The 15,886-nt window shown below is 52.2% G+C and overlaps 1 protein-coding gene across 1 annotated transcript in view; it reads left to right on the forward strand.

The window, feature by feature from the left end:
- The window catches only part of DRP2 (dystrophin related protein 2), a 30,973-nt gene that overhangs the window by 5,575 nt on the left and 9,512 nt on the right, over positions 1-15,886 (forward strand). Inside the window, exons 2-11 of the mRNA XM_033072426.2 lie at positions 2,831-2,967; positions 7,567-7,700; positions 8,495-8,651; positions 10,135-10,255; positions 10,717-10,985; positions 12,101-12,247; positions 12,758-12,836; positions 13,992-14,052; positions 14,454-14,515; positions 14,782-14,856. Of these exons, the coding sequence (XP_032928317.1) occupies positions 2,860-2,967; positions 7,567-7,700; positions 8,495-8,651; positions 10,135-10,255; positions 10,717-10,985; positions 12,101-12,247; positions 12,758-12,836; positions 13,992-14,052; positions 14,454-14,515; positions 14,782-14,856 (1,213 nt within the window). The 5' untranslated portion in view covers positions 2,831-2,859. The remainder of the gene's footprint in view (positions 1-2,830; positions 2,968-7,566; positions 7,701-8,494; positions 8,652-10,134; positions 10,256-10,716; positions 10,986-12,100; positions 12,248-12,757; positions 12,837-13,991; positions 14,053-14,453; positions 14,516-14,781; positions 14,857-15,886) is intronic.

Below are 15,886 nucleotides of genomic sequence, written 5' to 3' on the forward strand. Positions count from 1 at the left end.
AATGTGCCCAGGGGACCAAGCCCACTTTATATCTGTTTGAACAGCCTGACCACATTGTTCTCTGAGTCCTCCAAAGGAGGATCTCTCAACTCCTTTTCAAGTAGAGGCTTGGAGTAGGCTGTGGGGATGATAGTTTTTGTTGTCTGCACTTAAATCTGGTTTGTCTGATGTTGAACCTTGGCTGGGTTTCCAGAATCGACCTAAAGCAGAGTGCAGAAAGTGAATGGAGGTGTGGGAGAGGCAAAGTGGATCACAGGTTTGGCTCTTGCACCAGCACAGGCATCAGGCAGTAGGAATTTAGCCAGGAAGCATCCACAAAATCTCTGCTCCACATGCTGCAGTGCCCAGACACAGAGCTCTACAGAAGCACTAAAGTAGGAGTGCCAGAACTGGAGCTGTTCTGTGTGCCTCAGCAGAGAAGCAAAGCAGATCCAAGAGCATTTCTCCTTGCTTGGTTCCAGTAATAGCAGGGAATTTGGCAAGAGGTCATATGGAGCTGCTGGCTTGCCTGCAGACGTGCCTCTCCGTCTGGTTGTCTCTCTCTCTCTCCCCCTGAATGTCCTCCTTTGTGCTGGCTGCTGTGCAGCTCAGTCAGTTCCACATTATCTGTTTTCTCTGCCTCTGAGCTTTGTCTTTGCTGTTGCAGAGTGGCAAAGGGCAGCTGAGCCGCCGCCCTCCAACCTGCTCTAATGTTTGTGGCAGCAAGGTTTGCACAGGACGTGGCTGGGCAGTGCCCTTTGCTTGGCACTCAGCTTGGTCTGTGGCTGCTGCCTTGGACAGGCAGTTCCCTCTGCCATCTGTGTCCTGATGGGCTTTGCCATCCCTGGAGGAGTTCAAGGAGCCCAGCACTCAGGAGGTGCAGCAGTGGCTGTCCTTATTTCCACAATGCTGGCAGGGAGCATGGAAACCTCCAGGACAAGGGTTACCCACCCCTGTCTCAGAGCTGCATCTGCCCCATGCTTGCAAATCTGTCACTCAGCAAAATGCAGTCAGAGCAGAGCTCCTGACCTTCCCAGTATTGCTCCTGTTCTGCAGTGCTGGTGGCAGGAACAAGGGGCCAGGCTGTGCTGGGAGGACTAAGAGCAGAGAGCCCCTGTGTGTGTGGTGTTGGAGGGCTGGCTGAACTCCTCTGGCCAGCACACACCACTGCAGTTCCACTGCACTGTGCCACAGAAAAAGCCCACACCTCAGGATGACAACTACAGTGAGGCATCCCAGAACCTGACTGGCAAAAGCCATGGATTTCCCAGTCCTGGGGAAGAGCTCAGTGGCATTCCCCTGTTAGAGGCTTTGAGGAAAAATTGCTTTCTACACCCTGACAATTGTATCTCAGCTGGATTTAATGTCATTCAGAGGTCATTCAGAGGAACAGAGCCCAAATGACTCTCTATTACCTTCTGTCAGAAATCTGCACCCTTGGAGTTGGGTGTGGTGAATTTGCCCCAAGAGGATGGGTGGCTTTGAAGACCCTGGAATTCATAATTATTAATGTAGGTTTTATAATCCCCCCATAATCCCCTGCCTGCATGGGGAAAGGAGCAGGGATACACAGCCTGCAGTGTTCATTGGTGCTAATGGGCAGGAGGGGGAGAGGACGAGACCTTGGATTGTCAGCCTGCTGGAGAGCTCAGCACAGGCTGTTCTGCTGGAAAGGGAGAGAATTATGGCTGTAAAAATCACTAAGAGATTAAAAAAAATCATAACAGGATAATCTCTTAATGTGTGTAATTGAGGGGAGAGAGGCAGTGAAAGCTCAGGCAGGGGCGTGAGGGATGTGGCAGTGTCAGAGATGGGCAGTGCACAGGGCCAGGGGGATTTCTCCTCACCCTCTGCCCAGCGTGGCTGCTGTCAGTGCAGGATGTGCTGCCTGCTCCTGCCCTGCCAGGAAGATTCCCCTCAGCTGTCCAACCGAGCTGGGTGTGAAGGAGCCAAAAACCTTCTCCCATCAGCATCACTCATTCCCCTGAAAGCAGCTTCATCTCCACGCAGACACGAGCTCTCTCTGCTGGAGCAGGTGATTTTTATCTACTAAAAGTAAGAAAGCAGTCACCAAGTTTTGTCTGAGCTTTTTTTCTCATGGCTTTCCATAACGCTGAGATGGTGCTGGCAATTAAATAAATCCCTATTTTTGCTCATTTAGAGTCCAAACAACAAAACCCAGCAGAACTCTGACCAGAGGTCACATTTCTGATCTATAGAATAGTCAAGGGGCCACTGCTAACTGGCTTTATAGGTCATGCAGTTCAAAAATGGGGATAATGAAGGGAATTTTATAGCTTATAATGAGCAAAAACTCATAAAAAGCTAGCTCACAGTATGAGATATATGAAGCTGGGGCTCTAGGCAATTTGCCTTCTGAATATAAAAGGAAAAAATATGTTTGAAGATGTTGTCTGTTATGGGTGTATATCTGTTCTGTCAAAACATGAATTGCTCTGGATTAAAATCCATACTGTACCATCTGCTAGGAAGAAAGTGAATGTTATCTCAACGAAAACCAGAATAGTGGTCATGACAGTGAGATCCTCTCTCCCTTCCTTTGAACCACGGGCATCTTGTACAGCTCAAGAAACTCAGCCCCTTCTAAAAGTACAGTACAATCTATGGGATTTACTAACAGCATATCAATAGCACAAATTGCATAACCAGGTGGAAAAGGAGAGTTGGATGTTTAGATGGAACAAGACTGCAACACTAGCAGAAGTATATTGAATTTAAAATGCTTCCTTTTAGTCTCCAGCAGCCATGGAGGCAGCTCCAGGCAGCTGGGAAGGAGGTCAGCTCGTGAGGAGGTGCAGGCTGACCCACGGACTCTAACACTGCTTTTCAGGTGCTCCATCCCCATGAGCATCAGTTCTGATGCAGCCCCTGGTGATGCAGGAATGGCTCCATGTCCTCCCACGATGTCCTGAGTGGCACATCCCGGACCAGGCGCAGCACAGCAGCACCGCCCGCCCGCTGTCTCAGGTAAGAGCTGCCTCTGGGAGCTTTTCTCGTGGCAGCTTTTTGCAGAGCTTGCAGATTCCTGTGGGGCAAAGCAGGCCTGTGTTGCTGGTGGCAGGGGAGGCTGTGAGCTCCAGCCCCCCGTTGGCTGCACTTACGAAGAGCGTGCGCTCTCCTCTGGCACTCTGGCTGCAAAGTGTTTCCCAAAGTAGGGGAAGAGAGACAACCTGCAGAGCTGGATTTCAAGCCTCTTTCACAGTACAGAATGAGAGGCTACTGTTGAGAACGCTTATGCATTTGATTGGGCTTTTTTTTCCTGGAAACTTGGAAGAATGTAAGCTTTGGTGGAAATGTAGGTTTTCTGCTCTTCCTGGCTGCAGAGAAGAGCTTGGAAATAAGCCCCTGGTGGATGCTGTAAGGCAGAGGAGGAATCTGACCTCTTACTAATCTAGTTATCTTGAGGGACAGATCTTGTCTCCGTCTCCCTGAGCCCCAGGCCAGGCTCCTCCCCAGAGGGGCAGGAAGGTCTCTGGGGACTCCAGGGTAAATGGCAGAGCAGAGTGAGGAACAGAAAGGTGTGCTGGTACCTGTCTGCAAAGCTGCCTGTGCTCTGCACTGAGCTGTCATGAGGTGGGTTAGCACCTCTGGTGTGGGGAAATGCTGCCTGGGCTCTGCCAGGCTGTGGATCTCTCTGTGCTGTAGCTGCTGGCCCCAGGGTACCTCTCACCTGACTGGACACTGATGGACAGTGCCAAAGATTCCCTTGGGCACTGGTAGTGTCCTTCCCAGGACAAATGAGGTCCCAGCTCTGCCTTTTCCTTTTTTGTTGTGTTTCAAGCATAAAAAGTAAGGGCTGAACCCTACTGTGGCTGACCATCAGCCTGGACCTGTTCTGCCTCAGGGAGCTGGGATCTGCAGGAGGAAGGCAGAGCTGTCTCTGGAGAAGCTCCAGCATGCAAGAATGAGGCAGGGGGAGGCTCTTGGTGGCTGAGTCAGGGCTCCTTGGCCCCAGGGTGGCTGATACAATGCTGCTGCCAGGCAAGTGCACGGGTGGTTGATAAACAGCCTGGCAAATGAAGTGAGGAGGGAGAGGGGTAGAACAAGCTGAGCAGGAAAAAGGCTTCCTGACCTGCCTGAGCAGTCCAAGCCTCTGTGAGGGGATCAGAGCCCTGTGGGATTTGCTGGGAGGGGAGTGGGAGCAGGAGCACTGTTAATGACAGTGTCTGAAGGGGCTGCTGTGGCCACCTAGGAAACAGCCTCCATCTCTTGTCCTTGCTAGTCCTGAAAGCTCTTGGCAGGCTGCAGATAACTCGTCCTTAGCTGTGTCCTGGCCTCACTGAAGCCCCCTCCTCCAGTCTGGGAGCTGCTCTCCCATCTGTTGGAGCCGGGAGGTGCTGAGAGAGGAGCTGGCAGTGCTGGTCCCAGAGGGAGGGACAGCACCCGTCAGATGTGCGTGCAGGCAGGAAAGAGAGGGAGAGATACTGGGAGCTTTTCTTTCCCTCCCTGTAGGTGGAAGAGAGCATGATAAAAATTTTGGGCGTCAGGACTGTGGGGGACACAAGAAGCCAGCCCAGAGCTTTTTGGCAAAAAGAAACTATTTGCACTTGGTCCAGGCTGGCATGAACATCTGCTGGTACCCAACAATGTACTGGGGCATGTGGGGGACAACAAGGGCACCTTTGAGTTTTTTTGGGATTAGATCTCAAGATCCATTGACCTTCTGGGTCACTGAGGCTTGATGGAATGATTTCCTGGATAAATCCCTTCCCTGGCAAACGCCCCTGTATGTGCTCCAGCATCTGAGCCAAGGTCTCTACTGGTCATCCCAGCACATCCCCTTCGCCCTGCCCTCACAGGGATGGATTTTCCCCAGTGCCCAGAGCACTGACCCTGCACACACCTGATGGCCCACGGGGGTTGCCCTGCAGCGGGGCAGATCTCTGCCCGCCTTGTGCTTTGAGGGCAGCCAGGGGGTTGAGGCAGGTCGGAGGCTGCTGGAATGCCGCTGGACAAAGCTGGGATTGAGGCTGGCTGTGAGGCCGCCCCCCTGCACATTCCTGGGGGGTCAGTGCCCAGCTCTCCGGGCACCCAGAGCCTTCCCCTGCCCTGCTGGGTGCGCCCGGCGGGGCCGGAGGGATGCCCGCTCCTCCGGCGGAGCCCGGGGCACGTCTGGGATGCGCTTGCCACAGCCTGCGTGAGTGTTCTGCGCCCGAAAATAAACCTGCTCCGGGGTGGAGGCGGGTCGGGGCTCTGGGGAAGGGATGCTGAGGGGATGCCAGAGGGAAAGCACTTATTTCTCCCTCTGCTCGCTTGCAGGGGTTTTGTCCTAGGGAAGCAGATGTTCAGCACCTGCTCTCTGCTTGGTCACGGCTATGTGATTATCTACGGGGCTTGGGAGTTGCAGGCATGGTGGGCTTTTAACTTATTTAATAAGGCTGGGAGTACTGTGCTGTCTGCAGAGCCTGCACCCGGGTAGAGCTGGTCCTTTCCTTTGGCATCCCCTGGGATAGAGGGGAGGGCTGGAGCATTCCCTGGCAGTGCCCTGGGACTGACCTACTTCAGTGCCATGAGCTCCTGCACATGCAGTGTATTGATTTTCCTATGTGCAAGCAGCAGTTTTAGCTTGAGTGGATCATTATTCGTGGCCCCAAGAATCCTGTGAACTCTGTGGGTGATGGTTTTCTCTGTTTTCGTGGTGTTTCTGGAGTGGCAGGATGGGGGGGCAGAGAACAGCCTGTTAGATGTTTTTAGATGAATCAAACTTAGCACCAGTCTTGGCGATCATTGGATTTTTCTCTGAGAACTGGTGTGGAGGGGGTATTTTTAGCTGTGCAGCCAAATTCCTTGTCTGGTTGTTTTCTCCTGCCTGTTGTTTTCCTCGGCTTGGCTGAATCGCTTCTCCAGACACCTCCACGAGCCCTTGGACAGCACAAGTGACAAGTAGCTACACATTCCCCTTGAAAGAGCTGCTGCTTTTCCCCTAGAGGCAGCTGCCCTTATCTGGCCTGTTGTATGCTGTTTAGAAAGTACTAACACATTTAATTATGGTTGATTAAGCACCTGGGGATAATTATCTCAAGCGAGCTCTAATATCAAAGCAGCATTCAATCGAAATGCTGCCATTTCTCCAACACAGCTCATTGATGTCTCACTTATGGGAAAGTGTCCATGTGTTTTGCTCAACAAACTGTGGTTTTTGGAGAGAAAATCCCCTCTCTCTGAGTTATGTGTGAAGGGTTTCTGATCCTGTGTGTTGCTGTCACCAGCACGTGCAGCACAGTGCATTGTGAGCAGAGGCATGATACAGTGGTAAATGCTCAGGAGAGGATTCCAACAAGAATTTGTTGTCCAGGGATCGGAACCCAGTTTTTCCAGCTGGATGTGCTTCCCTTGTGTGGCTGGGTTAGGATTTGCTGTCTTCCTTCCATGGCCTTTTGCAGCACCCTTCCCACGGCTGCTCGTTCTGGAGAGCTGCGGAGGAGAAGCAGCATCTGTGGAGGAGAAGTGGCTTCTCAGATTTGCCGTGCAGGCAGGGAATATCCTGGAGCCTCTGTAGAGGAGCAGGTGGCAAGTCCCAGCATTGGGGATGGCAAAAAGGATGTTGGCAGATCCCTTTGGTCCCTAGGAACAGCAGGATCAGCCTCCTCTCGAAGCACAGTAGCTCTGTATAACATGGGAAAAATCATCATTAGCCCTGCAGGCACTGTGACACATAAGGACCAGCTCTGGCTTAACAGCTCTCAGTGAGATAAGCTCATTGCTGGATAACTGAGGAGAGCAGGAGCTGTGCAGTAAGCCCTGCCTTCAACCTTTGCTCTTAGTGCTGCTGGAGCTGGCACTGCATCCTTCTTCCAGAAACAGCCAGGAGTTTCCTGGGAGCTGCTAACAGACCACTTAAGGAACAGGGCAGCCCTCTTGAGAGCTGAAAAACCAGTCAGGGTTAGGGCAGAGTGGGATGGTGTCACAGTCCACTCAATGTGAGCAGGGGGTCGTGATGGTTCCTTTGACCCAGGGTGCAAAAGACAAACAGCAGGAGACTAAAGTTTTATTCAGCAACAAGCAGCAATGCAGTTTATTGAGTGCCAACAGCTTAGTTTAGGATAGGAGAGAGAGAGAGAATAGGGAAACGAAGTAAAAAAGGGAGAGAGAGAGAGAGAATAGAGGGAATAGCTACCAACAGATGGGATGTCATCTTCCATCCGTGGAGAGAAAGAGATCTCAAAAGTCTCTTCAGAAAGTAATAATTTTATAGTCCTTTTCCAAGGCAAGTGGCCTCTGGGCAAAAGGCAGGGAGATTTATGAGCTATTGTGTGTGGGGCCTGTCGCTCTGGGAAGCAGGTGCAGAAAGTACAGCTCCTCCAGCCCGTACCTTGCCTGAACTCAGTGTATTGTGACAGCACAGCACAACCTGCACACAGCCCCTTGGCAAGCAGCCACCTTAGCCAGGCCAGCAACTCTTGTCCAAAGCGAGTGGTGAGGTCCCAGGGCCCCAGAGTCATTTTGATGGTCGTGAGGCAGATCAGGCAATCTTCAGACAGACCTTTACAGATGGGTGTCCCCAAGCAAGTTCCCAAAGCACCAGGCAGCAGTCTCTGGATGCAGCATGGTTCTGTTTCTGCCCAGGCTGAAGCCTCACAGGATGGTCCAGGACCTTCGTGTGTGACCCCCCGGGCTCCAAGCAGTGCTGCCGGGCCCCAGGCCCCTCTGGAGATGAATCTTTGCTGGAACGAGATCAAAAAGAAATCCCACAGCCTTCGGTAAGAGTCCTGCCTGGAGCAAGCTCCAGGCTGGCCTGGCCTTCCAGCCTTGCCTGCTGCTTGTGATTGTCAGAGGTTTTTGAACTTCTCTGCTTGATGAGCCACATGAATTCAGTGACCTTGGCTCAGCTCCCCCTCTGGTCCACAGACTTTTGAATCTCCTTTTGCTGGAAAGCATCTCCTCCATTTCTACCCATCCTGTCCTCTCCTCCCTCCCCTCCTTTACTCCTGCTTGCTCTCTCTATCCTTTGCCACCTCTGCAGTTGTCTGGTTTTGCCCCATGGCTTTGCCTCCACCTCCTCTGTGCCTGTCCCTTTGCTGGGAGCCCTCTCCACTGCATGAGGTGGACATGCCTTCCAGACTGTTAGAGTTTGCAGCTCCTCAGCCAGCATGACAGAGAGCTTAACTGGGGCGTGTTAATTGTCTTCTGCCCTGATCCAAGGCTCCTGGAAGCAGCCCAGACATGTAAATGCCATTCCAAGCCCCCCTTGCTAGCCAGAGCAGTTCTGACCCACAGGCAAACACAGAATGGCTGTCCTCTATTCTGGCTCCAGGGTGAGGAATAGCTTCTGGTGTTTGTCCCCAGTGCCTCCATGCCTCACCCCACCTGGCAGTGCAGCCTCTCTGCTGGCTGGGGGTCATGCACAGCCCATGCTAAGGGGTGCTGCCAGTGCCTGAGGGGGTCCTGGGGGTCAGCACCCAGCCATGGTGCTGTGCTTCCCCTCCTCAGGAAACCTGCTCCTCTCCTGTCTGTCCGTCTGTCTGTCATCTCACTGTCCTTGCTCTCCTGCCAGGGCTCGGCTGGAGGCCTTCTCTGACCACAGTGGGAAGCTGCAGGTGCCTCTCCAGGAGATCATTGACTGGCTGGGGCAGAAGGATGAGGAGCTGTCGGCACAGCTGCCCCTGCGGGGCGATGTTCTCCTGGTGCAGCAGGAGAAGGAGACACACGCGGTGCGTTCCTCATGCTGCCCTGCTCACTGCTGGGACGGGCTGTGGGTGGGCAGCCCTGCCTGGGACCCCTGCCTCATGTCACTGCCCATGACACAGCCAGGCCTTCAGTGTGTCCATCTCTGCTTCCTGAGAAAAGGCAGAGCCCATCTGGCTTTAGACAATAAACCTGCATTACAGCCTCAAGTCACCTGCAGCTGGTAGTGAACCCTGTCCTTTGCAGGGGCTTCCCATGTCCTACCTCTCACTGGCCTCTGCTCTTGGGATCCTGGAGCCTGAGAAGGCTGCTTGGTCTAGGGACAGTGCTGTGGCTGGGACATGAGTGATGCCTGCAGGAACACCTTATCATGTCTGAAACTGTGGTACACCCAGGCAGATCAGAGTTTCCTGCTCCCACGTTTCACAGCATTTTCTTTTCACTGCTAGTGGCTGTTGGGCTTTAGTTGTTTTTACCTTGAAAACAATAATAAAATGTTTACTGCTGCTATCCCTCATCCTTGCTGGAGCTTCCCTGGCACAGCAGATAGCACTGGTGTGGGAGCCAAGGTTGGAGGGGAGGAGAGGACACATTAAACCAGCGTGCCTCTGAAGTCTTCCCTGGCAGATGTGCTGCTTTGGGGCATCCTGCTGTTCTTCTCCTTGCTCCTGCAGCAGCTGGACCTGTTGCTGAGCAGCTGCTGGGAGGATTGTTAGCGTGGCCGTGCTCTCGCTGCACAAGGGAAGAGCATCTCCAAGCTGTGCCTCTGAAAGCACCACAAATAAAACAGCTCCTCTTGTTCAGCCCTGGCTCAACACACCATTCTGGGCTTGCTGTTCTGTCTCCCCACTCCAACAATGCTTCAGGCCAAACCTCTGCAGGAGCCACCTTCTGGCACATGGTCATTCCTTCCCTGAACTGCAAAAATATTTCTCTTAATGCTGACTTCCCTCTGCCTCTGATGCCTGGAGAAGCTACCTGGAACAGAGCTAGAGAGAGTTAAAGGAATAAAGTAGGTATTTATTAAAAGGCCTTCACAGGATTCACCGTGGGCACTACAAGATCCTGGCTGTGGTTCCACTCAAGATGGGCCCCAAGTCATGAGTTTTCACACTTTTTAAAGTTTTGGTCCATTTCCATCTTGGGGTTCATTGTCCAATTCCAGCTCCAGGTTCTGCAGTCCCACCCTCCCAGATTCTCTCCTCAATTCGCTGCTGTTTGCACTTTTTGGAGCTGGAGCTGCAGCAGTGTCCTTGGTTCTGGGGCTGGGAAAGAATTGTTTTGTCTGACTGAGCTGGGAGGAGAACTTGTAACATTTTATGTGGAGTTCAGAGTCACACACCAGTGCAGTACAGGATCTGAAAAATATGGAAGTTAAGACTTAAGACATCACCTCCAGTGGGTTTGAGCCTTGGGGTGAATAAATCACTGCAGTATTTGGCAAGGGGGCAGCCAGGACACACCTTTCTGTGTCAGCATCCTGTCTCATCTCTGTGCTCTGCTCTCCAGGCTTTCATGGAAGAAGTGAAGTCTCGGGGACCATACATCTACTCTGTCCTGGAGTCAGCACAGGCTTTCCTTTCCCAGCACCCATTTGAGGAATTAGAAGAACCAACTTTGGAAAGCAAAGGTCTGTGAAGCTCCCTTTTTTTTGTTCTCTGGTTTCACAGCTCCTGCTGGGCTGGCCGGAGTGGGTGGAGTGGAGGTGGCTGCTGTGGCACAAAGCAGCACATCAGAGCTCGGCCTCACGCCACCGTGCCCGGCTGTGCCCAGTCCTTTGGCCAAAGGTCAGGCTGGCACAGAGCACTGCCACTGTCCAGGAAAAGGCAGAGGCTTTGGGTGCAGTCCATTGTGGGGCACCTCATGAGGCAGCACCAGATGTGCTCTGGGGTGGGTTTTTAAAAGGCATCGAGGCTGGATACCTAGAAGAGCTGGTACACATATGGATACTGTTATTACTTATTTTCCTTCCTATCTTCCCTAGATTTTTTTCCTCTCTCATTTCCCAGTCCTCCCTCCATTCCTTTCCCTACTCTCTCTGGGCTGGGCTCTCATTTTGGCTGCCTGTTCCCTTCCTGCTTTGCCTCCCAGATGTGTCTCCCCGGCACCGGATCCAGAACATCAGCCGCTTTGTCTGGAAGCAGGCCAACGTGGCCAGCGAGCTGTGGGAGAAGCTCACGGCCCGCTGTGTGGACCAGCATCGCCACATTGAGCGGACCCTGGAGCAGCTGCTGGAGATTAAAGGGGCTATGGAAGAGCTCAGCACCACCCTGGACCAGGCTGAAAGCGTGCGGGAGACCTGGGAACCCATCGGGGACCTCTTCATTGACTCCTTGCCAGAGCACATCCAGTCAACCAAGGTACTTCTGTGTAAAGGTGGTGGCGTTTTGCACCACTTAATTAGTGGTTTGTTTGGAGATTCTTTGGTTTTCACTTAGAGCTAGGGTTAAAAAACACATGGAGGAAATGGATTTTTTTTGTGTTAGGGCTTGGTTGTTTATTAAATAATATTAAAAGTACAGAAAGTTCTGCAACACTTCTAGCCACCAGCTAGAATCGAGCAAAATAGAGATTAATCCAGCTAGCTGCAAGGTCTCTTAAAGCTAAACAGTCCAATAGAGAAATAACACCTATATTATTTGTACTTTTAACCCAATAACTAAATTCCCGTGACCCTCAGTGCAGCACTAACTGACCAACCAGAAACTGCTGCCTGAAACCATAAAGAAGGAAGATGAGCACAGAAAGAGACACCACCCAAATTCCTCCATCTTGTCCCATACCCATTACTATATTACAAAAACCTCAAATTTAAAACCCTTCACCATGTGAAAACACACACTTCTATTTAACTGCACACCTGTGATTTTAACTCCATCACTCAAATTTGGAGCCTTCTCCAAGGGCTCAGGTCCAAAGCAGTGTTCTGCAGGGGGTCAGTGCCAGAAAGCACAGAAAGCTCAAAAACCCCAGGTTTGTGGGATTCAACACTTCTGGCTCTGAGAAGGCTCCAGCCTTGGCCATGGAGGTGATGAAATGCTGCGTCCCAGGAGGACAGAGCTGCTCCCATGGACTGCTCAGTCCAAGGCAGCCTCATTACCTGGGATCTCAGGGCTAAGGCCTCCTTCCCACAGCCCCCCTGCTTTGTGAGGGAGGTTTTGGCCAGCAGTGTCCTGGAGAACTGGCCATGCTGAATTCCTTGTCATGGCACAGACCTGACACAGGTACAGTGGCTCAGCACAGTTGGGTCGTTGTCCCCTTTCCATTTATCAGGAGTAATCTGCAGCCTGGTTAGTTTGTTGGGTATTTTTTCCTCTGCTAAAATACCCTGTGGGAGGGTCAGTCAGCAGTGGCTTGGCAGCCACTAGCCCACCCTAGCTTGCAGCAAAGGAAACACATCCAAGTCCTGTCTACTCACCTGCTTCTTTCCTTTTTTCCCCTGCTCTGTGCCTGTGTCTCTGGGCATTGGATCCAGCTGTTCAAAGAGGAGCTCTCCCCCATGAAGGATGGGGTGAAAGTGGTCAATGATCTTGCACATCAGCTTGCCATTTCAGATGTCCACCTGTGCATGGAGAATTCCCGCACCCTGGAGCAGATCAACACCCGCTGGAAACAGCTGCAGGTGGGAAGGAGTCAGGAGCAAGCACTGCAAATAAACCATGAGCAGGAGGATGCTGGAAAGGGCTGGCACTGCTGAGCTTCAAGGATGATAAAGCAAGGTTTGGCACAGCAGGATGTTATAGCTGGTGTTCCTGGAAGAGAAGAGCATCAGTTCAGTGTGAGGAAAGAGTCTGGTAAATCTGCAGAGATCTTTGTCAGTAAAAGGCAGTGAGAGGAACAAAGGAAGAATAAGGATGTGTTGGTAGGGGGGGTCAGTACCAGCTGTGACTGCTTTGATATCTGTAGGAGTGTGGATACAGGTGAGCTGGAGATGTGCCTGTGCTGCCTCAGCCTGTGGGAGGAGGTGTAGAGGGTTTAGCAAGCTGGAGGAGGACACAAACACCAAGTAGGAGAGGAAAGAAGAGCATCTGTGTGCTGGGGCATATCTGAGTCCACCCACAAGCTTTCCTGAATGGGTCATCAATCCGAAATGCCTGTTGGGCTGCCAGTGAATTATTTTTCATTTCTCCAGGCCTCCATAAACGAACGCCTGAAGCAGCTCCAAGATGCCCACCGGGACTTTGGACCAGGCTCCCAGCACTTCCTCTCCTGTACGTGAGTGGATCCCCCTGGCTTCTGCCATGAGGTTGCCTCTGCAGAGCAGCCTGGGCTGGTCACAGGAAAACAGGGTGCAAAGTCCTGTTGCTGAGCCCAGAGCCATGCCTGAGGCTGGAAAAGTGCCCAGGCTGGTGCCTGGTGCACGGGAGCCAAAGCAGGAGGCATCTCCAAAACCACCATTGTGCTGCCTCACCTTGCGGGTGGTACGTGAGTGTGGCTTCCCTTCAGAGCACAGAGCTGTGACACTCACAGCAGCAGCTCCAGGGGACACTGGGACTGTGTCAGCCTCAGAGCAAGACAACAGATGGCAGGAAAAGGCAGTCCCTCATACCCTGTGTTAATTATTTGGTGGCAAAAAATGTGCCTTTTCAGGAGGTTTTCATTCATATGGCAAGGCAGAGGGATGCTGTTTTTAAGATCAGAGCTGTTGGCTGACAGTCCTCAGAAAAGGGTGGGCAGCAGGTTGTGCTCCAGAGCCTGGGGTCCATCCTTGGAAATGCTGAGTTGGATGTCAGTGGGATTTGTTGGCCTGTGCTTCTCTGCAGACTGTGTATTCCTGTCTGAAAGGAAGAATGACTTTTCCAGTTGCTGGAATTGATATGCTACCTGTGAAAAAGGAAAATAACTGAGGGTCATGCCATGGCTTCTACCCTCTATATAACATAGGGTGGCAGGCAGCTGGTGTGGGATGAATCCTCATCTTCCCAAGATATTGCAGCTGGCACACAGAGCAGGAATAACAGGAACAACAGATGTTCTGGGTGTCTGAGTGTGGTCATAACAGGCAGTGCTGTGTCTATGTGCCCAAACCTCATCTGCTATGAGCCCTGCCCACTGGTGACCACAAGGTTCCCTTGGGCATCATCAAAACCATCAGGAAATGTCTCTTCCTGAGTTCTGAGCTCAGCCAGATGCAAAGCCCCTGGCTCAAGAGGCAAGATGTCTCTAACAAAACCAGCAGTCTTGAGCCTTTTTTTATAGGCAGCATCCCCTTGCCTGCACCAACACCTCCAGCTACTGATTTGGGAAGACATGGCCTTCTCAGGGGCACCCACCTGTTGGCACAGTCCTGCTGTGCTGGCATCAGAAACTACATCAGCTTAGAGGAGCAGTTGGTGTTGATCTGACACGTGTTTCTCTCCTTGCAGCCTCTGTCCAGGTCCCCTGGGAGCGAGCCATTTCCCCCAACAAAGTGCCATACTACATCAAGTGAGTGTTCCCAGACACAGCCCGAGGTCTTCTCTGGCCTGGTGGGATCAGGAATTGTCACCAATTTGGGGAGAGGGGCAGTGAACAGACTGGAGTGAGAGCTCACCTCCAGTGAAGCAGGTCTTCCTCAGGCTGGCAGATCCAGGCTTTCCCTGCCTGCTGGGATGCCCAGGATGAGGGAAGCCCCAGCTGGAAGGAGAGTGAGCTGGCAGCAAGTGCGGATATCCTACTGTGGGCATCCTTCATGCTGCTGTGGCTGGGGAGTGTGCTCAGTGGGATGTAGCAGTGTCTGCTGACACTCAAACACTTGCTCCCAGCGCTGGCCAGGTCCTTTTTTTAATCTTTCATGGCAGCTTTTGGTTACCAGATTGACTCCTGGTCTCCATCTATTTTGCTTCCAGCCACCAGGCCCAGACAACGTGCTGGGACCACCCAAAGATGACAGAGCTGTACCAGACGCTGGGTAAGGAGGCTGTCACAGAACTATTTGAGTAGTATTTGCCTTTTTGCAGCATGGGGTGCATGTGAGAGTCCCCCAGGCCCCCTGCTCCCCTCTGTGGCACAGGGTCCCCCAAAGCAGTGGGGTGTGACCCCTGCCAGGCTCTGCTCCTCACTCCCCTGTGTGTGCTCTGGTGAGGCTGGGGTCTGACAGCTGCAACTGCTGCTTCCTGCCCTGGAGATAAGGATGTTGTGCTGTGGTTTTATTCTTGTTTTTGTGTATCACTGCAGCGGATTTGAACAACATCAAGTTCTCGGCGTATCGCACGGCCATGAAGCTGCGGCGGGTGCAAAAAGCCCTTCGATGTGAGTGTGGGAAGGGTTTCCCTCCTGCTGGCTCTCCCTCAGTGAAGGCATTAAACTAACACAAGCTTTTATCAGCACATCAAAGGCAGGAGGCACCAGGGGACAGGTAGCTGAGACGAGAAATCAGCCTGGGAAACTGAGCAAATCTACCAGTCTGTGTCAGAGACTTTCTTTACAGGCTTGGGATGGAAATGACCCAAGGGCAGGTGTTATCCAAAGGGATATGACAACAAAGTGGTCCAGCTCAGGGTTACAAAGCTGTGGGATCAGGCAGGAGCTCACCAAGCAGCTCCAAAGGAGCATGGAGGAGGCGTGGATGCAACTGAGAGATGAAACCAGCCTCACTGGCAGGGACAGAGAGGGTTTCAATGCTTAAAGAGGAGGAAGGGAGCCAATAAACCTGACTTCTGCACTCTTGGTGGAAACTGGAGGATTAATAGTCAGGTGAATATGATACAGCAGGAGTTCAAACATCTCTCCAAGAGGTAGCTGCTCCCTGGAAACTGCTGAGGAGTTTCTGTTGGAACTGGAAAGCAGGCAGATGGGAATCTGATAGATGCAGCATCCTTGGCTGTTCAGAGCTCTTGACAAAGTCTCTCACCTAAGGCTCTGTCAAAATTAAGCAGCAGCAGGCTGAGGGAAGCCCTTCTCCTGAAATAATTATTCATTAAGGGAAGGAGGGACAGCCAGGCAGCAGTGGGGTCCCAGGTGTGCTCCTTGACATCCTGTGAAAGGACTGGAAGAAGGCAATGAGTCAGGGTAAGAGGAGGTTGGGTTCTCAAGAGAGTCAAACCCTGGATGTGAAGCATTTTCATAACACTGTGGTGATCAGGCTGTCCTGTACCCAGGGACATTCAGGGATGATGTAATGCAAATGAAAGAAAGCAGCAGTTGGCTTTGGCCTCTCTGTTAGGTGTCCATGCAGCAGCAGGGAAGGTGTGGAGAGGAAACAAGGGTGAAGAGCAAAGGAGAGCCCTCCTGTGTGCTGCTTGTGCATCTCTTACATCTCACATACTGCACTGTCACCTTC

The sequence above is a fragment of the Catharus ustulatus genome, chromosome 14 (assembly GCF_009819885.2).
Source record: "Catharus ustulatus isolate bCatUst1 chromosome 14, bCatUst1.pri.v2, whole genome shotgun sequence".
In the NCBI taxonomy this organism is placed as follows: Eukaryota; Metazoa; Chordata; class Aves; order Passeriformes; family Turdidae; genus Catharus; species Catharus ustulatus.